The sequence below is a fragment of the Neopelma chrysocephalum genome, unplaced genomic scaffold (genome assembly GCF_003984885.1).
Source record: "Neopelma chrysocephalum unplaced genomic scaffold, ASM398488v2 Primary Assembly neopelma1_42b, whole genome shotgun sequence".
In the NCBI taxonomy this organism is placed as follows: domain Eukaryota; kingdom Metazoa; phylum Chordata; class Aves; order Passeriformes; family Pipridae; genus Neopelma; species Neopelma chrysocephalum.
The window spans coordinates 7,545,198-7,568,966 of NW_020897701.1; the positions used below are offsets into that span (position 1 = coordinate 7,545,198).

The following is a 23,769-nucleotide window of genomic DNA, read 5'->3' on the forward strand; positions in this document are numbered from 1 at the left end:
AGAGCGGGCGGGGCGCGCCCGCCGCGGAGCCCCCGGGAGCAGTCGCGACCCCGCTCCGGCCGCGCCCCAGTGGAGCCCCGGGCGGACGGAGCCGCTCGCGACCCCGAGGCCGTGGCGCCCGCGGGCGGCCCCAGAACCTTCCTTCGCCCGCCCCGCCGCCTCTGGCCCCGCCTCTTCGCCGACTAAGCCCCGCCCCCAGAGCCGTTGGCGGCGGCGTGCCCCGCCCGGCCCCACCCCTGGGCCCCGCCTCCCGCTCCCCCCCGCGGCGTCCGGGCCTGGCCAGCGGCGGCGGCGGCAGTAGTGCGGGGCTCTCTCGCCCTCTGTCTCTCTCTCTCCCGGGCGGGCGGCGCCTCTCGGCTCTCCCGCACCTCACACCCCCTCACGGCAGTGACGGGCGGCGGCGGCGGGCGGAGCGCTCTCGCGGCAGCCTGACGGCCCCGCTGCCCGCAGGCAGGCAGGACTCCGGGCGGCCGGTCGGGCGGGCGCCCCCCGGCTGTTTCCGGAGGAAGGAGAAGCGCGGCTGCCCCCTCCCCCCTCTCCGCCTTCCTCCCCCTCCTCCTCCTCTTCCTCCTCCTCCTCCTCCTCCTCCCTCTCCCTCCCGGCCCCCCGAGCGGAGCGCGGAGTCACCGCGGCGCGCAGACGGGCCCGGCACTCGGACACACACAATGGCGCTGAAACGCATCAACAAGGTGAGTGGACGCCGCGGCTCCTCCTCCTCCGCCGGCCCCGCGTCCTCCCGCCTCCCCTGCCCCGCTTCGCCCTTTTTTTTTACTGTTTTTTTTTGGGTAGTTTTTTTTTTCCCTTCCCCATCCCCCTCCCCCCCGCCCCGGGAGGAGACGGGCACGGCCGCGGGGCTGGGGGGGAAGGCGGAGGCGGGAGGCCGGGAAGCGGCGGCTCCTTCCGGCGGGGCCGTGGCCCGGCCGGGACGACGAGGCCGCTCTTCGTAGAGCTGGGCCCGGGAGCTCGGAGATCGGCCCCGGCCCCCTCCTGAGGGCGTGGGTCGGGGAGCCGGGGCCGCGGCGGGGAGCGGCAGGTCCCAGGGCCGCTCGGATGTCAGCGCAGCCCGGAGCCGGCCCGGTGTCGCCGCCGCTGCCCCTCGGCCGCCAGGCAGCCCGGATGGCTCTGGTCCGTGTGTGCCGGGGGGTCTCGGCGCGGTGGCGGGGCTGCCCGGGGCGGGCAGCGGCCCCTCGGCCGGGCTCTCCCTTCCTCCGTGCAACTTCTCTCCCGCATTGTAAGATGGCGGCGGGTCCGCCTGGCCCGGGCCCTTTCCGGGATCCCTCGCGTTCCGCAGTAACGCGGCGCGGACAGTCAGAGTGGCCGCCGCGGTGCCGCCCTCGCGCCGCCGTCGCCCCTTTCCGCCGCCCCGGGACTCCCGGCCGCCCGGGGAATCCATCGGCCGCCCGGGGATCCGTTCCCCCCGCGCCCGGCGGGAGCGCGCTGCGCGCCGCCGCCTCCCCCAGTTGCACAATCGAAGCCGGGTGGAGCAACTTCGCGGCGGCTAACTCGGAAAAAATGCCGAGGTGATGAAAGTTTGTTGGGGTTTTTGTTGTTGTTGGTTGTTTTTTTTATTAAACCTCTCCCAGGGTAAGAAGACTCCCGGCGTGAGGTTGCGCTTGGGCAGCCTTAGGTTTTCTCGGCAGGTTTGAGAATTGCTGGGACGTAATGGCAAAACGCGATGGGAGTGCAGCGGCGTTACCGGGAAGTCGCTGTGGGTCTGTGCTCCTTCCTACGCGAGCTACGTGGAGCATTTACGTGTTTCAAGAGCTCAGAGGAGTTTCTTGGTCATCTCGTAGCCTGCCAAGATGGCAGAAAGTCAATGTGTCCTGAAACCGGTGAACTCGCTGCACAAAACACCTTTTGTAGACAGTGTATAAACTTTATGCCGCCTTTTAGTCTCGCTGTAATTAAACGTAGTGCTTGGAGGGATATTTCAGTCAAAATTAGGGGGTTTGTAATTTTTTTTGGTGAATCGATAGTTCTGTTGTCTTCGAAAATTTTAAGTGCATTCCGGATAGCAAACTGAATGGATTGTATTTGAAATACGGCTATGCTCTGACAAGAATTTCAAAACAATTCCTTTTGAATCTGCCATCAGAACTTGTTCCCCTGTATTAGCGGATGATATCACTTGAGTTGAAACACAGCTAGAATACTCCCTGGTATGCTTTGTCATCAACTCATGCTTATGAAACACGTTCAGGCGCTGCAGGTAAGAATTTATTGTCAAATGTAAACCAAGGCAAACCCCCACTTATGTAGTAATCTGGTGGTCAGAACCTGAAAACGATTCAGCATGACTCTTGAACCAGTAAGTCATCTCTTTGACTACAAGGTTTTGGCCTGTTGTGTGCAGTCTCTTGTCCTGTATTGGTCCTTACGTTCTGTGGCGGTGTGTAATAGCAAGGTTGTTCCTTTACCCAGTGCAAGAGTTTAGGAGTGGGGAGATGGTTGGGTTAGGGTTTTTTCTTTATGCCTTTTTCTTTTTTTGTTGTTTTGTTTGTTTTGTTTCTTTGAAGATGCTATTTTTAATTAATTGCATCATGCCATGCTACAAGATGCATTTCCAAATTCACATAGAGTTTGCTGTTTTGATTTTCTATTTGCCAACCTGGAAATTGATGTTTTGCTAGACTGAAACCATTGTTTGCAAGTTGCTTTCTTTCCAGTACTGATTTCCAGTACGACGATTTACTGGAATTGAGGCTGAAATCAAAAAATAGCAGGGCCAGTTTTGTAGCAGAATGGTTGTGGATGTCCTTTTAATCTTGTCAACCGGCAAAGCCAGAGAGAATGGCATGCTGTCCCTGGTAAGCTGGGATCTGCTGTCATCCTGTTGTAAGGTCACAGATCAGACCTTGGAACTCTCTGCTTCCGTGTAGTATGTTGTTGGCAGTAGATGAGAACAGGCTAAAGAGAGACCAGGACCTCAAAACCTTGTAATCACACAGAACTGATTTAGTTTGTCTTGTGGTATTACTTGTCAGGACTAGAATTCATTGTGTTCTGCAGCAGATGATGTCCTAAATGCACCAGTGAAGATATTTTCAGTCTGACTGATTCCCTCTTTGTGGACTTGACATGTAAAGGAAAATAACATTTTTTATTATATTGGGTAAACCAGACTTTCAAATTCTGTTAGTGTGTGTACATTTAATCTGAAGTCTGTTACACATTCAGGGTACAACAATTGCTACTTAAGACATAACTGGCAAATTCTACTTTTGACTTGAAAATGAAAGCATATGAGTATTTATGTGCTGTGTGTTGGGTTATCCACTTCTGGAACACCCTTTATAAAGTGCTCTCCAAACTGAAGTAGTTGACAGGTACAGAGCCATTCCCAGAAAGGTTATTGTTATGCTGGAGCTCATCATGGCATCTGTGCCATCTGCTTTGAGGGTAGCCTGCGTTCAGTTGGCAGAACTCTACTTTTATTGATATGGCTTGCTTTGCACAAGAGTGGCAGTTGTTTTGTTATGGCAAGCAAGTTCTTCTGCCCTGGAATAATGTGAACCTGTATCTTTAGGTGTTTGCTTTCCTGAGGACGAAATTCTTCCCCAGATTTTTTTTTCGCAAATTGTCAAGAAATTCATGTTGATTTATGAGTCTGTATGTAAATACTTGGTACATGCTGTGGCACATTGTCTTGGTCTGAAGTGTTGATGGTACCTGCTGAACACTCATCCTGTAATTGCTGCAGCATTTTGGCACTTCCGCTTTGAATGATGATGATCCACTAATAGGGAAGCATATATGTAGGAGTAGGGAATCAGGCATGTGTAACACTGAGGAAACTTGGGTATGTTACATCATTGATACACATCCATTTTATCACTGCTATATACATCCATTAACATGAGGTAAATCTAAGTGGCCTAAGTGGTGATCTTGATAGGCTAAAAATAGAATTAATACAGGAGATGTATGCATGAAATGTCTCGTCTGTGAAATCTTTAAGAAAGCTTGTGCCTGCTGTGTTTTATGGCTATTTGATTAAGCATAGCACAAGCCAGCATCATTACGTTGGAATAATTTATTAGAAAATCTTAAGTGGAGTTGGCATCCCGGAAGCTAAAGGCTGAGAGGGCGAAACCATTTATTGCTACTTAAGTACAGATAGAAGGCTTCCATTGACAGTGGTGGAGGCTGAATAACTATTTTCCTCAAGGCTATAGCCTCCAGCGCTGTTCCTAGATGTATAATTAATTGCAACTTTAACTGCTCTTCTCCAGATGCTTATAGTAAGACATGCTGCTAACCCTGGAGATATCCACAATATTTTTCAGAGTTTGGATGTAATATGTATCAATGAGGACTGCATGGAAATCTGCATTAGTTTAACCAAAGGTGATTCAGTTGAAGCATTATGAAGCCTGCTTATTACTTTTTTTTTATACTGCTACTTTTTTTCTTTTGAACTCAGTATGAAATTTAAAACAAAAATAGCTTAGCTAGGTGAAGCTGTTTGAATAAATTGTTCTTCTCTAGAGGAAACCCACAACACTTTACTTTTGCAGGCAGTCTTCGATTTAGTTTGCTGTACTTTTTCAAAATATTTAAATAACTTGAATGTAATTTTAGAAATAAGTCTGGGTTTGTGTGTTTATGGCCTCAGAAAGTTAAGATTAGCTAGCTAATGAAATTCAGTTAATGTAAGCTTAGTTGAAATGCTTTAAACCTTTGTGAATGCTCTCTCTATGTATTGAGTTACCTTTTTTAGTGTAGTTCTGTCACCTTAACTAGTGTGAATATCTGGGGCTAGACTAAGCCCTGCCTCAGGTAGTCAATTCAGTGCAACTATTGCACTCGGTTGTTGGAAGGGTCAGGTTGAGACAGAAGGCAGGAGGTTGATTTTTAAATCATATTGCAGTAATGGAGTTTGGGAAGCTCTAGGATTGTTTTAAAAGGCAGAATAAAATTATTTACTATCAGATGAAAGCTGTCATCACTTAAATTTTGTTTAAGATTTAGCTTATCCAAATAGTCAGAAGTAACATTTATACTATGAAATCAAATAATGAAATGGAAATAATGTTTCTTAATTGGGTAGGTTTGCTACTCTGTATTGAAGTCCAGCATTTATTATTCAGGAACTGGATGTGTTTTAAGAACTGGTCATTTTTTTGTGAGAGAGGAAAAGTGATGCTTCCTTAGTTAGAAAGTTTAGACTGTGATAACTTAAAAGATTTCTCCTGTTAAATGAACGTGGTGCTGGTGAAACAAGTTCCCAGTCAGCACAGATCTTTAAATGTGTGCATTGGAGTGGGAGGAGAATGGGGATTGTTATCTCACTTAAGTAATTTACAGAACTTCAGAGATCAGTAATCCATAGATGGGTACTTCTTGCATACCTTAAAAAGCGTTCTCCAGTATATTAAGGATTTAGGTGGGATAATGCATACAGAGTAAAAAAGTGGTCCAGCCTTTGTGGTCTGGATGATCACTCCAGGTTTTAGAGATGTGGGTTTGAAAGAAAGCTAGTGCTTTTGCTATTATTCCTTGTGTGAGTTTCTTCTACAGAAGAGCTGATGTAGAACTCCACAGAATGAGCTCCCTTCAATGGCCTGCCCAGTCTGTAACCGCCTCTGAGGCCTTTTCTGTGCTCACACATTAGTGGGTGAAGGAGCAGGGAAGGATGTAAACAGCTGTAAGCAGCAGCTGTTGGATCCTGAGCAGTAAACTGCCTCTTGCCAAAGGCATCTCTGTTCCTTTTGGAGGCCACCTCCAGCCTGGTGTTATCCCCTATCCGTGGATGTCTTCTCTGCATCCACTGGGTTGAACTGTCCTGAGAGAGGATGGAGGTTCTTAACCTTCTCTGAGATGTCAAGTGACAGCTGGTAAGGAGGAGTGGGAAAGGGTTGAGCTTTTGTGTAATTCAGATTAGGGCATTGATACGTCATCTCTGTTAAATCTTTCTGTTGCAAATATGAAGGTTTTGCCACTTTAATTGTCTGCTCTGTGTTCTCGTATAGGTCCCTCCCCTATGCATCAAAGCTGGCAGATGGGAACTTGCACTTCAGCATTAGGTCTGATCTCTCAGTATAAGCTGACTTTTGTTGATGGTTTTAGGCTAAGATGCTATAGCTTACATTGGAAAGGCTGAGTTAGAGAAATGCATTTTCTCCTGTGATTGATTTGATGTAGTAACCTGGTGGTATAATATGCAGAAAAAAAATAGTGTAAGAAATGAAAGCAGCAGTTGGAATGCATATATTGCTGCAGTCAGTAGTGCATTTTTAAATGTTTTAAAAGTTGGTTTTATCAGAAGAGAGTCTTAAACTCTGTTGAGTTGCACACGCTGAACAGCTTTATAAACTTCTGGAATCTAAATTTAATGCCTCAAACTCTAAATGGCAAATGCAGGTGCCTTTTTTAAAAAAAAAACAGGTTCCCTTCATTGGGCTTTTTATAGGGCCCTGATATGATACATTAAATGCAGTAGTTGTGTTGGGGAAGCCTTGCAAAAAAAATCAGTTAAAATTATATTCACAAGTTTAAGTTGGTGTTTATGCCTTTGGCAGCTCTTTGTAAACCACTTGGATGTAGACAAGGGTTAATACTGAAAAATGAGCCAAATAGAGCATTGCAGGATTCAGGGCTGAAAGCTAAATAGGTAGGGGGCATTTATTTTTTACTTTGTTTAAACATCATTCAGAGCTTTCTTACCAATAGTACACTTCAGTATTAAATTTTTGTTTAAAGGAAGCCTTTGTTCTGAACCTCGTCCGTTTGAGAAGTGTGATATGCTAGACATCTTCAAGATCTCCTGCAGTTTTGTTCACTGTAATTGTGATTGTTTTTTATTCTAGTCTTAAGAAGTTGGGGAGGATTGCAAACTGCTTTGCAAATGTTACGGTGCAGTAAAAAAAAGGAGGCGTCCAGTGTTTAATCCTTTCCACAAGCATCTGGACACCAGAGTTGCAAGCTGAACTCAGTGCAGATGCTAAAGTGCTTTAGGTCTTCCTGTTGGGAAGGCACGAGGATTGTATTAAGTGCTCAGTTAACTTTATAGTGAGCTTCTCTGTAACCTGGAGTTAGGTTGGCCAGGTGCTCATCATTTCTGTGAGCTCTTCTAAGTTTTTACTACGTACAAGTGCCTTGCTTTAAGACAGTATTTCCCAAGCTGTGTTGGCCTATTTGAGTAATAATGCCAAAAATTTCTCTTAAATGAGATAAATGCAAACTTTGTTTTTCCTTTTAGGCTTAGTTTTAGTTTCTTCTTGCCTTGAATAATATAGAAGGATCTTCTGAATGACAATTTGCCAGCTGAGCAATGACCCCCTACTTCAGGGGTAGTTGTACACTGTAGGTAAGCTAGTGTAATCATTCCCACACAGTTGTGTTCATAGAATATACCCCCTATGGTATGTTGCAGTAGCTTTCACATGCATCTTTGGATTCATACAAAACGTGGACTGTCAAGACAGCTTTTGAAAAGGAGGAGCTGATTTTCAGAGTTCATTAGGTTAAATAATTAAATTTCAGAATAATAAACTACTTTTGAACAGTGAATTCACTATGCTGATTACAGACATGGTGTTACTTGTTAGAATATTAATTTGATTACTTTGTGTTACATAGTTTTTCTTTCTGTACATTTCCTTGAGAACATGGAGAATTCTTGTACCTTTATTCAGAAGGTGCAGGCTACTGAGGTTATGTACTCCATTGAGACTGCTTGTCATTTTTACAAAAACCTGTCCTGTACTCTACCACTCTCTGAAGTCGTGTTTTGTGTAGTCTTGGCAAGCTCTGGGAGGCTCCTTGTCACACTGAGTCCGGGGCAGGGCATGTACCAGGTGCAGCTTCTGGTTGTTGTGTCAAATGCTGGTGGCTGAGGTTCTGCTGTATGTCACTGTGCCCTCAACAAGCTGCAGGGCAGCATGTTGGGAGGCTCTCGGGAAATACTGCCAAACACCTGCATCTAACAAGTACTTAAGCTAGCATTTATGGGAAATTGTCTAGCACGATGCCAAAATCACATTCCTGAGTGCGTTATATTGAATATAAACTTCTTTCCAACTGCATCAGTTTACATTTGTCTAGATTGTCCCTTTCGTTCCCAGCCATTCTGTTTCATTTATCTTGGTGCCTCTTGTTGCTTCTCTTGTGGCCTGTTTACACTGGTTACCCTCCTCACTGAGGGCTGTATTGTAGTCCTGGGTTACAGAACCAAAGATCAGCGTGGCTCTTGCAGGAAAAAACTCCCAAGTAAAAAGAATGCTAAGTTTCAGGGTCCAATATTCAAAAGCTTGGAAATGCCAAAATTAAAATAGCCAGCTATCACTGAGTGGCTAGGTAGTTAACCAGTGCTTCACTTCACACTTCTCCCTTCAATGTACTTTAGTCAGTGTACACAACCCTCATTCTACAGTGAGCATAGGAGTGTTTTAATAAGCTCTGTTTTCAGGGTATGGTAATTGTTATAATACCTTAGAATTTATGTGTGTAAAGCAGATTTTCTTCATCTTGAATAAGACAACTGCTGTGGTTTTGATTATTTTGGGGGAAACAAACCATACTTTTGAATTCAAAGCAGAACTGTAGGTGTGTAGTTGCCACCTTTTTTCTGTTTATTCTGAATGCCTTTAATGAGGGACCAGGAAAGCAAGGTCTGTAACTCAGCTCCTTTTCCAGTTGGATCTGTCCACTACTCTGCAAAACACTGGAATAAATAGAGAGCCGTTTTAGTTGCAGTAACTCTGAAATCTGCTGAAAGCCATTACCTGTATTGTACGCCTTCCAAATCTCAGAACAGATGAGAAGAGCTGTAGACAATACTCTCATTCACAAAGGGCTTGTGTACTGAAACGTAGGTTCTTTGAAAAGATAGTAGGTGGTCACCTGAGTAGTTTGTATCACAGTCCAAGTACACAAAGTGACTTTAATTACAGTTATGCAGCAGTCTGGCATTTCCTTCCTTGAGTGCAAGGCTTAAAAAATGAGTATTTCTATGTTTGTCTTCCATTATACCATTATGATATTGCTGCTAGACATTGTACAAACAATATGCGGAGTGTAACCTGAAAAATTCAGTACTAAGGGCTGAAAGGAGAACCATGAAAAATAGAAGCAGAATAACCAAAATAGGGAGAATCACAACTGTTACATTACTGGTTGTGTTTTGGGTTTCTTAAAAAAACCTTTCTGTGCTCTTTGATCCTCACTATTTTCTGTGACTACCCTTCATGTGCTTCCTCTGCATAGTTGCTCTAATGTCTTTTTTTAAATGACAGAAACCTACATCTTTCTGTATCTATGCACTGTTATTACACACGGGATTTATCTATTTATTGTTAGCCAAAAGGCCAGCTTGTTTGAAACTGATAATTTTCTGCTGGTATCATTTGTTTTGTGATGTGTATTATGCCATTGCTTTCTTATTCTGCTTAGAAATCCACATTCAGTGTCCTTTCAAAATGTTATTTTCTGCTTCCAGGGGTAATTAATTTCCATGCTGAAACAAACGTTTCAAATGCAGGTGTGTGGGATGAGGCAGTAGTTGTTTGCTGCTTGACACTCCTTAATCTTCAAACAGGCTTAAATGTTCTTCCCCTCCCTTTATAGCTGCTTCCAATCCTTCCTTCTTTTTTAAAGCTGTTTTCAGCTGTGAGCTAATGAGTAAGACTAATGCAGTGATGAATTTTGGGATGCTTAGAGTTTGAAATATCCTGTTTGATACAACATTAGACAAGCAGTCAAGTTAATAAAGGTTGATTGTTCATTGGCCTAAGTGTTCTTTTTTCTCTTTTGTTTATTTGTTTGTTTGTTGTTTTGTTTGTTTTGGTTTGGTTTTTCTTTGGTTTGTTTTGGTTTGTTTTGTTTTTTAATTTCTGATTTAACTGCATATCACCTTTCATGGCCCTCCAAGGTAGAACAAGTTATTGTCTGGAAAATTAAAGCAAGTTAACTCCATTTTTTCCAGTATGCTTTCTTGACTACAAACCAGAAAGCTGCAATATATGATTTTTACAAGTAGTTGTGTTACAAACCAATATTAAATCTCTACAAACCAATGTTAAATGTAACTGAGTTTAAGCTCATGGAGGACAATCTTCAGTCACTGGTGGGAGTGATCTTCTGCCACCCTGTATTTAGTTAGTTGCTAGTACCTTTAAAATTAAGGCCTGGCTATTCTAGCTTAAACTAGAAAAATGTAGTAGTAGTGCCACAGAGAGTATGAATTCTGACAAATGGGAAGAAAAGAAACCAGCACAGATGTCGGTCTATTTGATACATGGCAGGAAGGCAGCTTGGTAGGCACCCGGCACCGTTTCTTACAGAATTTGCTGAGACCTGAAAACTTTTGTTGTCTTGCGCCTGGATATTTGGATGAGATATCCCTTATTGTTCTTTAAATTTTCTTCCTTCTTTAAATGGCTTCTGTAATCTTCTAAATAGATGGCAGAGGGGAGTTGTTTGAGGGTCTTTTTAGCAGCTTTTCTGTCAAAAAAGACACTTCTGGTTTATAATAGAATCATAGTAGTCCTGCATTCTTACTCACATGTCAATGTTTTGAATCATCACTTGAAGCATAAGCCATGTTTTCTATGTTATATACAATTATATTTCTGCAAAACAAGCAGATTAGTTAGCCTTTATAGGCATATTTTTGAAAGTACTGATTTGGGTTTTTGCTAGCTTTCTAATGTACAGTGAAAGAGAAGAGAGGAGATTAAGAACGGGGCTGTTTCACCAATGAAACTGCATCTTGCTAGAAACTTTATGTGAAACTGGCAGAAGGCAATGGTGCTGAACTTATGTTAAAGCACATCTGACTGTTGCAGTGGCAGGTACTGTTGCCATATTTCTAGTTATCTGTGTTTTCCAAGACTCTGTTAGAAAATTGTACATGTATTGCTTCTTGTCTGTGTTACGTTGCTGTTGTCCTCTAACAGTAGCATTGGCGCTTACTCCTTAAACAGTGTTTAAACCTGTAAAACGCTGAGTGACTAATCATCCTGGTGGAGAAGTAGGAGCTATTGCAACTTTATATTTGGAAACTGGGACACAGAAATGGTGACATGCTGGAGCTATACCGGAAACCTCTGGCAGTGACAGAGACTACTAGTCATGGTTGTAATTCAAGACTTATCCTTTCCGATAGGCGATAGCATGTCACTCCATACCAAATTTGGTTTATTGTCCCCATGTAAAGTCTTTCACATTTATTTCTTGGGAGTTTTTTTAATTTTTTTTAAGTCACCTAAAAAGTGAAAAACTGTAATGACTGACTCCAGGAAAATGTGGGTTCTACTTTGGGGATTTTTAAGAAGGTTTGGGATGTAGCTTAATACCTCTTTGTAAAGGGAAAGCACTACTGATACCATGTGAACGAAAAGAAGCAAAGTTGGAGAAGTAGGTATGGCAGTAGAAGAAATATGAAAAGCAGAAAGCTCTTATATGTAGAAATTCTGCATAACAATGCTTGGGAACGTTTTTTAATTCTAAAATACTAGTTAAACTCTGCTTTGTAAAATTAAACTTTATGTGGTCTTTACCTTCTTGGGAAATGGGTAAAAGCAGGGCAACAGTTATGAGCTAATTTCTTAAAAATTACTTTTTTAAATCAGCTCATGGAAATGATGAAGCTTAGTTTTAGTGTCAGATCTGTTTTTCAGATTAAATATTTTTTTGTTATATAATCCTTGCTACTGATTGATGAGAAGAAAAGTAAGTTTGTATTTATACTGAGTGGGAAGCTTTAAAAAAAAAAAAAGCTCCTCCTTTTCCTTCAACAAAATGCTTCAACTGCACTCCAAATATCACAGCCCACATGCCTCTGCTTGTTTAGTTTCTAGTTATTCCAGTTTGCCTGTTGGATTCAGCAGAGTTGTAGCTTTCAGAAGGAGGTGCTTTTTAAAGTTACTAAGAGAGAACTTTCCGCTCCCTTGTGACAAAAAGCCTCCCCTCTGTGTGTAGATGAGAAGTGTCACTCACTTAACAGGGAGGCAAAGTAGGTCTGGTGTTACTGTGAGCCAGGGTTTGCTTCATGTTTGCCCAAGTTCTTGCACAGCCTTTCACACTCTGCTGAAGCAAACAGCTCTGCTACAAACTTTACTCCTCTGACCATAGTACCCAAGAGAAGCAAATACAAGAGTGTGCTACCTCAGCCTTTTTTCCTTTCCAAATTTAGTGGGCAAATTTCTTGCCCTGTGGGTGAAATGCTTGGTGGTGTATTATGTGCTCCTAAAATTATCTGTATATTGAACTGCTTTGATTAGCACAGTTAGGGTGGGTTTTTTTGCTGAAGTGTTTTGGGCCAGACAAACTTTAGTCCTTTCATTAATGAAGGTCACTACTTGTTCGTTATCTAGAATAGTTCTAGTAGTTAAAAGCAGTAACTCTGTATAGACATATATTTTGAAATTACTGGAGTCTGGAATATTCAAACTCATTTGTTTCAGCTTTTAAATTATTCTTAGTATGACCAAAGGGTTTTTTGCACAAACTTTTCACCGGAACTTAATAAATTTATGTCTTATATTTGTGATGCTACTTATCTTTACTTTTCCTAGTTGAATTACTGACATACTCTAATTTTCCTGCTGTGTTAAAATATCTATTTTTATCTTGAGTACTGAATTCTTGTTTCTCTGAAGACGGTAGTACCTTTTGAAGAGCTCTCTAGTCTAATGCACATACCTCTGACAGTCCACTTTATGCTGATCTTTTCTCATCCTTGTCTTCATGCTACTCAATTTCCTAATTTTCATAAACTGCATGAAGAGCCTTTTCATAGTTCTCAGTCCCTGTGATAGTAAAAAAACCAACAGGATCTAAATGTTCTTCCAGGATTAAATCAAAGAATGCAGTAGTAACTGTACAACTACATTAAAATAATATTTGTGTCTGTCTCCTTATTTCATTGCTACACCTTACTTTAAGGAACATGATATCTTTTTTTCCTCTCAGATTTTGGAAATGATTGATCATTCTTAGAACTGGAAAATATATTTAGATGAGAAATAAGCCTGACTAACAAAACCTGCTCTATTTGTTAAATGGAAAAAAAGACCACGATGAAAATTAAAAAAAAGAGCTTTCTATCTGAAACTTCTTTTACATATGGACCTAATGAGTGATATTTCATAGAAATAAGTCTATTGCAGGGACCCTCAGTAGTAACTGGAGTGTAGAGGAATATATTCTAAGTGTGTTTACTGTGATGATCTGGAAAGAGCTGTTGCCCATGCTTTAAGTAACAGCAGCAGTGAAATGAGCTGTAATATTAATTTCATTGTGCCATTGCATATCAAAACTGATACAATCTCATTTTGTAAAACAAGTCTGATTCCAGTGCAAAACTGAAGTCTTGTTACTTGGAAAGTCCATCAGAATTCACACATGTAGAGAGGAGAAATCTGCGACTAAATTTTCTTGGTGTTTTGGGGGAAGGGGATTGGTGTGGCATTTGGGTAGGGTGGTTTTGTTGTTTGGGGGTTTTTAGTTGGTTTTGGGTTTTTTTTAATGTTAAGTACAGAATTTGTGAAACATAATGGTTATACGTTAGGATCTTCCAGACAGAAGTTAGCTGTCTGGTCCAAATCTGTGTGTGTTTCCAGCATAATAGGTGTGCCTGGGCTTCTTTAGTGTCTGACAAAGTTTTTGTTTTAATGACTTTTAGAGACTTGCAGGAGAAAAACTGGTGTGGTACTGTTAAGATATGGAACAAGGGATGAAGGTTTTGCTTTTTCCCATGACTTCTAGATACCTTGACAAATGGAGATTTATAGAGGCTCTTGAAGCCATTTTTAGATTCAAAGGAGAACAGGGAAGAAAGAAGAAGTTACTTGCTTTAACTGAAAGTGTAAATTTAGTTTTAAAATACACTGTCCAAACAAATGACTTGTGGAGCATTAAAACAAATTAATGCAGAGCTTCTTTGATTTGTCACAGCAGTATTGTTACTACACAAGGAATCCTCCATCTGAAGTTTCTGTTTTCATTCCCTCTGGAATGGGGGAGGGAACTGTGTCTACAGCTCAGTTATTTTGAATTTTAAAGGCATAATTGCCTTAAATGTGAAGTTTAAAATAAAAAATACAGTTATTTTTCCTGATTCCAGTACTTGTCAGCCTCTTGAATTTTCCTATCTATTCTAATCTGAGCAAGATAGATCCCTGCTGAAGGTAGTGGTTAAAGTGAAACTGTGTTTCAGTGGGGGTTTTTCTTTCTGTTCTGAGTTTTAATGTCAGATGTTACATACATAGTGCTTTCTGTTCCATGAAAACTCATCAAAACTCATCAATAGTTTTCTCTCCTTCCACTTCAGGCTTCTCTAGCTAAGACTGAGTCCTTGGAAATCTTGGTCAGAAAGTGGTTAAACTTTGCCTACTTCAGGATTTGTGTCCTGTTCTCCTTTCTTCAACAGGAATGTCTTTATGGTAGTACTTGGAAAAGTACAGTCATTGTAGCTGTTCACCTTCATAGCTGGTTTTTGTGATCGTTGTCTTTTATAAAGACATTTTTTATACTGATGTAGTGGTTCTAAGAGTTGTTAATTGCACATTCTCCTGCGTTTGTATATGGAAAAACTGTTAAAGGTTTTTGCTAGACATGAAGTGAAAATTACTCTGTTCATGTTTCTGCTCTGAACAGTATGGTTTTTTGTTTGTTTTTTTTCCTAAAGGAACTTAGTGACTTAGCCCGTGATCCTCCAGCACAGTGTTCAGCAGGTCCCGTTGGAGATGACAGTAAGTAACTTCAAGATTTCTGTTTTGCTCTGCTAACTCAAAGCATATCATGCATAGATAATAATGCGGAGTTTTTCTTTTGTAGTGTTTCATTGGCAAGCCACAATTATGGGACCTGTAAGTATTCTAATTCTTGTGATGTAATATTAAGTGAGTAGTTCTTATTGAGAAGAAAACTGTGGGGGTTTTGATTTACTTTTTTTTTTTTTTTTTGGAACTCCCCTTATCTGACTTTAGTTCTAGAGATGCTTCTTACAGTAGCAGAAAATGAGGGAGGGGGAAAAAAATCAATTAATTTGTTGCTGCAGTGTTTTATGAGGACATGTTTCAGCTGAGATGATTTCTAGAGCAATGTTAGATATACTGTCACTTAATATCTAGAAACTTTGTTTGCATTTAACTTTTTCCGAAGTTTGAATCTAGTGTGGACTCTACTAGGAGCTGTTCCTAATGTCAGGAATTAGTTAGGATGTTTTTGTGTGGATATTAGAGCAGGGAATCCTTATTTGGTCTGGTGTCATATGCTGAGTTCTGGAATACTTGAAGGATAGAAGGGGAAAAAATCACTGAAATGTGAGGTTTTAGTTATGACTGGAGGAAAAAATTCTTCTTTACATGTTCAATAAGCATTAGAAACCTGAATGTGGTTTTTTTCCTCATTAAGGAAGCAAAACGTTTGCCTTTAATGAAAACATAACAGGGAAACACTTGACATCTGGAGTTCTCAGGGCTGGTTATCTGTATTGAAAAACAAAACCTTGTGTAACTTGTGAAGACAAATAGCGGATTCCAGTAGACCTGCAGCCACAGTGTGATGCTTCTGGTGAGGCTACAAAGTAGGAATTAAATATCAGTGGTACTGAATGGCCCTGATTTTATAGCTACAAGTGTGTTATTAGGAGACCACAATGGAAGATATGCTTATTAGAGGTTCACCTGATTGGAAGAATATCTCTTCATCCGAAAGTACCTGGTCCTCATTGATTGTAACTAGGTACCTCAAAGAGACAGAATTGTTCAATAGCTATATTCATGCTTAAATGGCAGGGAATGTTTTGCACTATACTGGGTATGATGAATCTGTGTGACAGGTATCTGCATGGTCATGAGGTATTAAACACTGGTTGAATTTTAATTGAGATTATTATTTTTAGTTTCCCATTCTGGTTTAATAATGTACAGCTCCTTTTTTTCCCTGTGTGGTTTTTGTGGTGTCAGGTGGTCTGTGTTCCTGTTTCCAGGTTGGGCAATATCCTGACAGAAATGTGGTTTTAGTAGTTCTGGTGCTCCTGTGGTGTTGCCTTTAATAGCCAACAAGGATTGTAGAACCAATTATCTGGTCTTCCACCTCTACAGGCTCTGATTTTCTTGGATAGGTGTAAGAGAGCTTGCATTGGTTTAACACATTCTGAGAGGAGTTTCTGTATTTGCTAAAATGTATCCTCAGAATATGTGCAGTAAAAGAGTTGTTTTTTTGGCTCCTCAAGGCCTCACATGGTATCTATTGACCAAGTACAAGAGGTTATATCTTGATCACTAGATTTTCATCAGAGATTGGATATGGGTATAACCTACTTGTTGGTAGGTTTGAATCCCTTGTTTTGTGTTGCAGATTGTCATTTTCTGGTATTTAAGTAAGATGTAGTTATTTCCTTACATTGGTGAAATGTTTTTGCAATTAATATGAGAATTCAATTTACAAAAAATGTGGAAGTGTACTGTGTATGTTTCAAATTCGTTTTCCCTAGCCCTGAATTCAGAATTAAAAGCATAGTAGTCTTCAGGTTAAAGAATAAAATTGTTAGCTCTATTTCAGAAATTTAGTTGTAGTTTTACTGTCATCTTTTTTACTTCCACATGTTGCTTTACTGCTAATAGTTGACAGCTGAATGAATTATCCTCATAATTGTTTCCTTGGACAAAGGAAATGTAAAATACTATTCCATACCACATTAGAGTAAATTTCTAATACAGAAAGGGAGGAAGAATTCACTTGAATCTCCTTTTTTTTTTTTTTGTCTGTTTGGTTGTGCTGGTAGGGTGATGGGGGTTTTTTGTTGGTTTTTCTGTTGGGGTGCTTGTTGTTTTTTCTTTTTTCCAAGGGACAAGGAGTTAGCTGTGTATTCAGAGGTCTTCTGAAGGGCTGAGCAATGCCTAAGCTAAGGACAGAACTTAAAGAGAGAATGGGAGTCCATGGCCACTCTAAACCTGGGTTGTCATAACAAATAAACCCCAAACACAGAACTGGAGGATTTTGAATCTGATGAACTCTGTTAACATTACTTTTTGGAGTTATCTCAGAAGCATTTGAATGCTTTTGCTAAGTAATCTTGAGTGGATTGTCAGAAAAGCTGTTTTTTATGAAGCACTAGCTTGGAGAGGTCCACACGGAAAGTGATCTGTATATATTCTGTATCGCTTACCTTAGGAAGTAGTAATTGAATTTTAATTGTATCTCTCTTGTATTGGTGGATTAAACATTTCAGTTGTTTGAACAAATTTCCTCTCCTTTTATTTATTTAAAAACAAGATCTTCAGTGGTATTTAGTCCTAAAGATGATAATAGGAGAATTATTTGTTTGCTTTGACAGAACGACAGTCCATATCAGGGTGGTGTATTCTTCTTGACAATTCACTTTCCTACAGACTACCCGTTCAAACCACCTAAGGTAGGTATTGCTTTCTAATTTGTGAAATTAGTGCTTTTCAAAGAACTGAGTACGGGACAGAAATTGTCAGTCTTGGTATTGTAATATTGTCCAGTTCTCACTTCTTTTCACGCATTCTTACAATATATTAGATGGCTGGGTCCCATTCTAACTACCACAAGAATGGGTGTGTTAGCATATATTTCATGAGCAAATCCATGTGTATGAATTCAGAATGTCTTGGAATGATATCTGGGGTTATTTCTGGCTTTCTTAACTGACAGGAAAACTCATTAGCTTTGTGTTACTATAATAGAGTTCTCGCTGAGGTGACTGTCAAGTATTAGTGTAGTTGTTTGGACTGGTCTGTAGGAATGTGACACTATGGGTAGGGATTAACTTGCTGAGTGCCTCAAATCAGGAAAGAGGTTATCTGTTAGAATTTGACAGTAATTGCAAAATACGCTCTTTTTTTGGTAGCTTTATCAGCCACTACCTTTGTCTTCCAATTTTCAGTCAATATGAAAATGTACCCTTGGAGTGACTGCAGTACTTGAAGTTCCTTAGCTGTGTGACAGCACTGTTACTATGGTTCAGGCACTTCTGTTGAGTGTCTTCATCATGCAGGCAGCTGTGATTAAAACACAGCCTTGTACTTGCCCTCTCTCTGTTTGAAATAGTGCCTGGTAATGGGAGGCTGAGAGATTGTGGTTTGGGTGCATTTCCCTGAATTGGTGCAGTTTACCTGCTTGATCCTTTTCTTTTAGAGTAAATTGAATTGACTAAAAGCTAAGAAGCCATCATTGTCATCGTAGACCAAAACACTTTTTTTTTGTTTGTGTTGCAGGTTGCATTTACAACAAGAATCTATCATCCAAATATTAACAGTAATGGCAGCATTTGTCTTGATATTCTCAGATCACAGTGGTCTCCTGCTTTAACTATTTCTAAAGGTAACTTTCGTGAACGAGAAATGTTTCCAACTTGTACTGAATACTGTGCTTTTAGTTTGATAATGGTGCCTTACTGCATTTTTAGTGGATATCTGTTTTTTCTAACACCTTCTGCTACACGGCTGTTTAAGGCCTTGTCTGGCCACTTGCTTCAGTATTAGCAGAGTTTGCTTCAGTGGTCCCAGAGGAATCTGCCAGCATTTGGATTGAAATAGGCCTGTGGTGGTGTATTTGAGCTAAGGCTGAGAAACTGCTTGTTTGCAGCTGTCCATGTAGATACACACATGCATATTAAATTAAAGATTAAATTAAAGTCAGTTTTTAATAATGAAATTTGCATATTTTTTGAATGTCTAGAATAACATGCAGAGTTATCTTAGCATATCTGTGGTAGATGAATAAAACTGGTTTTGATATATGTTGCTTTCTGCCACTGCACTGGCATTGTATTACATCATGAACAAAGCTTTCTGATCCTACTTCAGGATAAATTGATGTTGTGTTGCAATAGAAGATTTCTAGCTTTCCTCATTTTACTATGGTAAATAACAGATAATTCTCAAATACTTTCATGATGATCAAATTGTTTTGCCTCAAAGCCACTAGTCTCTATGGCTTCAAAAGATCCATCAGTGCCCTTTTGTCTATAGAACTTGTAATTCCTGTCTGTCCAAGGAGTCAGTTTGTGATTTGAATGTGGATTCCCTATATTTTAATGCTTCACTGTTTTCCTTTAAAACTGCTGTGAGAGTAGGAAATGAAGTCCTCATAGTTGCTTACAACGGTGTTACCCTTTTTTTTTTTTTTACAACATACATGTAGTTTCATCAGTGCAGACCAGGGTGTTGTTACCTTACATGCAACAGATAAAGAAGTCAGTCTGATTTAGAAAAAAAATAAATTTAAATTTGAAGATTTTCTAGTGTTAGTGATGAAAACCATGGATATGCTGGTCATCAGAGTACATAATGTGCTTTTGTTGGCTGCTATGTTACATCATAGTGCAGGGGACAACAGTGCTGTTCTCGTGTGCTCACTGACAGCTGTAACTATTGGGAAATAGGAAACAAATAGTTCTTACAAACTTTTAATTTATTCTGGGCTTTTTACTTAGAGCGAGTTATAGATATGTTTGGCCGTTTATCAGGAAAATACTTCTTAGGTTCTCTCCTGTGCTGACATTGTGCTCATGTGAAAATCTGTGTTCCATTGTTTGAGATTGTTGCTCCTGTTTCGCTATTAAGAATGTTTTTGGTTTTTTTTACAGTTCTCTTATCCATTTGTTCACTGTTATGTGATCCAAATCCAGATGACCCACTAGTGCCAGAGATTGCACGTATCTATAAAACAGACAGAGACAAGTAAGTACAGAGTTGCACAAGACTAGTACTTTAACAGACTTTGTAAGAGTGCATTGTCAGACAGCAGTTGTGTTCAGTGAGCCTTTTGTGAAAATCCGAGATGAAGGGGACTTGTGTGTCAGAGAAGTGACTGTCCTTGGTAGTGCATAATTTAAAAACAGAGGAGCTGAGCAGCTTTGAAGTTGTGGGTGAAGGAGACTATCTTTTTCTCATGTGTGGAAGTATTTTACAGTATATATTGCCTACTTTTTTGCTTACTGCACATAAATAGAGTATAGTTAGATCTTTATAATGAAGAAAAGATAGCTGTGTTGTTTTGGTGCTTTCATTTGGCAGCAGCTTGGCCTATAATTTTGGTGCTCCCCTTGAAAAAAGGCTGCAGAACTTTTTTTCCTATCTGTGTTGCAACAACTGTATTTTCCTTAGGTGCTTTCAACATTTTGCACAGATAGAATTATTAGTTTGGTTTTTTCATATATATATATTAATGCTAAATACATTTGTCCAATTAGGTACAATAGGTTAGCAAGAGAGTGGACAGAGAAATACGCTATGCTGTAGGGTAAGAATATTTGCACATTATGGTGCATTTGACAAAATGGAAATTTGTCAGCACTTGGGTGCTGCATGCTCTAAGCACTGGATTAACTAACAGATAATGGATGCACCAGTTACTGAACCTGGAAATTTAACAGCTTGATCTGTGATTAGTGTGTAATATAGTGGCTAGTCACTATTTCTCACAACTACTGCTCTTGCATGGCCCCAAAAGAAAAGTTAGTATGAAATAATTACTGAGTTCTGAGCCAGCTTGTCAACTTGTTCTGGTAAGTATTTACCCAGATTTTGTCAGAATTTGGTTCAAAGTGATGCCCTGTAGCGAGACCTCATGAAGAGACATTGGTGAATTTAGACAATCCAAATTTCACCTTTTTTTATTCAGCAGTGTCTGCCTTCCACATATAAAGTAGGAAAACATATGGGGATTATGTTCTGCCTGTACAGTTAAAAATTAACTTCTTACTGACAAGCATGGAGTTAAGTGAAAACTAATTGTCAGTTCAGTTCCTGTGGAAGTAGTGTACTTCAAATAGTCTTTTAATGTCCTTTAAAAATTGTTTGAGCAGTGTATTTGTGTGGAAAGAGAGTATTAAGTGTGAAGAAATGTTTAGTGTTGTTTTTGTTTAAAATGGGAAATTTGATGTTCTGTATCCAATGATATTATTAACCAAATAATCTTTACTTATGGCATGTGATACAGTGTGATCTTTACCTAAGAGCAATATTTATACAAAATCCTCCCTTTGCATTTCCCATCCCAGATAATCTTTATTCCTTCCTCAGTCATTTTCTCACAACAGACTTCTGGCAAATTTGCTTGTCATGAATTTCAAGTTTTTCCTATAAATTAGAGAATATCCTAATTTGTCTACAGAAGGAATTGTTCATTTTTTTCAGTTCAGGTATATCTTAGTACAGAAAGAGAGTTCTTGTAGTGTAAAGAGAATAGGGAGATAGGGATAAAGTTATACTTAATCATAAACTGTTTAGGAAATTTTTATTTTCATGCTGACATTAATTCACTTCCTGTTTTTGTTTGCAGGTACAACAGAATATCTCGGGAATGGACTCAGAAGTATGCCATGTGATGCTACCTTAAAGTCAGAATAACCTGCATTATAGCTGGAATAAACTTTAAATTACTGTTCCTTTTTTGATTTTCTTATCCGGCTGCTCCCCTATCAGACCTCATCTTTTTTATTTTTTTGTTTACCTCCTTCCATTCATGCACATGCTCATCTGAGAAGACTTTAGTTCTTCCAGCTTTGGACAATAACTGCTTTTAGAATCTGTAAAGTAGTTACACAAGAACAATTGCCCAAGATTCAGAATTTTTTTTTAATGGAGCATGTGTATTATGTGGCCAATGTCTTCATTCTAACTTGGTTATGAGATTAAAAACAAACATTCCTCACTGCTCTAACAGATACTGAAGATATCACCTGAAGGGGGGAGGGGAGATGGATGTTCAGTTTTCTCCCATCAAAGAAGTAACATTGCTGTAGCAACATCCATCTTGTTCCAAACCTTCCAGTGTTAGAGAACTGAGGTTTTATTATTTACTTTTGCTCATAACTGATGTGTCTGGAGAATTGGTACTGAATCTATAGCATCAGCAGAACAGAAAATGTGATGTATCTTATGCATGTCAATAAAGGAATGACCAGTTCTTGTTTTACAGAGAATGGAAATTGGAAGTCAAACATCCCTTGTATTCCAAAATAGGGTTTAAGAACATTTTTGTAATTCATTTAAATTTTGTTAGGAGGCTTGGAGCTATTAGTTAATCTGTCTTCCAAAACACTGTTTAATATAGCACTGAATAAATGATGCAAGTTGTCAATGGATGAGTGATCAACTAATAGCTCTACTAGTAATTGATTTATTTTCTTCAATAAAGTTGCATAAACCAATGAGTTAGCTGCCTGGATTAATCAATATGGGAAACAAAATCTTTTGTAAAAGCAAAGCTGGTTTTTGTATATACTGTTGGCATTTGCCTCATTGTTTAACATCAAATAATGATGTAAAGTTCAATAGAGTGAATCTTTTGCCATTTTCAGTTATAATGCTCAGTCTGTTGCAGGTTGACACATTGCTCGGCCTGACGTATGCAGAATTAATAAGCTAACATAGCGGTGTAGCCGTAGGAGTGTGCTACACTTGGTGCTGGGAGCCCAGCGTTCACGGATGGACTTGGGACCCAGCAGATCTGAAGTGGTGTATTGTGGAGATACTTCCTGATGCACCCACGTTTGCTGACTGAGAACCTTTTTCTTCACCTTGTACACTTGACAACTGAAAGATCTTAATGTGGGAGTAATGATGAGGCAAAAAAAATTATAAAATAAAGTACTGTTTTGATGTGGGAATTGTCATGAGGCTGTGTTGAAGTGACTTTACTATGTGGGATGTTCGTTACCATTGAAAAAGACTTGTTCAGCCATGCTGCCATTTACATTGATGACTATTTTAATGCAACAGACACTTTCTTCATGTCAGGTGACTAAACGTGAATAAAGACTCATTGCTATTGGATTTTTGTTCTACAAGAAACATTGTCTTGTGCCATTAGTTTATCTTCGCAGCAACAAGGGCATTATTAAACATCCGACTCTCCTCTTTCCTGCCCTCTTTCTTCATATTTTTCCTTGTTTAATTTTTTTGGTCTCCATTCTTAACATCCATAGCTTAATTTTCTCTAGTCTTGTACTATCACTTTATTGTGCATCTGTGACTTCTCACTGGCACCACTTTTGCACTGCTTATAGTTATGTACATTCTGATTCCTTGTCCCCACATGGATGTGGAAAGCTAGATGTAAAATAAATGTTAAACCTTAATTTTTATAAAAATTTGAACATGTAGTTTGGACATGGTTTGTTCTGGTTCTAAACTATGAAAGTGAACTTATTTTCAAGTCTAGCTGGCTTGAAATTTAGAAACCTGGGCTCTCTTTAGCAGCACATGCCTCACAGAAGACATTCTAAAATTTGTTTATGAAGCTGCCATTTATGCAGTATTTCTGCTAACCAGAGATTTTTACTTACTCCATATTGCTGGAAAGTTGGAATGCAGCTGCCAGTAGAATTATAACTGAGGTAAAAGCTTTTATTTTTAAGCTTACAAATGTGCTGCTCTCTTTTTTGTAGTTGTAATTATTTGATGCTTATTTGTGTTGTTATAGCCACTGATATCGCTTACTTGATTGACTAGAAAAGTGTTTTTTGAGATATAAGGCACCAGGCTTTATGAAATGCAAAGAGGTGTGTGGATGATGGTGGGTCAGGGAAGGAGGTGGTGGTAAAATTTTACATAGAAGATGGAAATCTTGTTTGGACCACTACGTGTTTCTTTTTTGCATCTGTCATTGACCCTCTCTGGTAATTTTCTGTAATTAGTGTATGTTGATGAAAGGAGGGTGAATTATAGATGTTAAATATACATGCTGAAGGTCATGCAGAGATTTAAAATCTCTCTGTGAAGTGGGAAATGGCAGGTGTTTTGTCCTTGGAGCAGTCTCAGTAGTGTCTCATGCAGGCTTCCTGCA

At 39.9% G+C, this 23,769-nt stretch overlaps 1 protein-coding gene across 2 annotated transcripts; it reads left to right on the top strand.

Annotated features, from left to right (window-relative positions):
- The first annotated feature begins 248 nt into the window (after positions 1-248).
- UBE2D3 (ubiquitin conjugating enzyme E2 D3) lies at positions 249-23,066 on the top strand. Of its 2 annotated transcripts, XM_027677128.1 has the most exons (8): positions 1,438-1,520; positions 14,633-14,696; positions 14,782-14,813; positions 17,288-17,365; positions 18,192-18,297; positions 19,565-19,658; positions 20,171-20,220; positions 21,262-23,066. In XM_027677128.1, coding segments are annotated over exons 2-7 (360 nt in total). In that variant the 5' UTR covers positions 1,438-1,520; positions 14,633-14,695; the 3' UTR covers position 20,220; positions 21,262-23,066. The 2 variants fall into 2 exon arrangements, with proteins under 2 accessions (XP_027532928.1, XP_027532929.1); XM_027677127.1 differs by lacking the exons at positions 1,438-1,520; positions 20,171-20,220 and adding an exon at positions 249-689.
- The last annotated feature ends 703 nt before the right edge of the window (positions 23,067-23,769 follow it).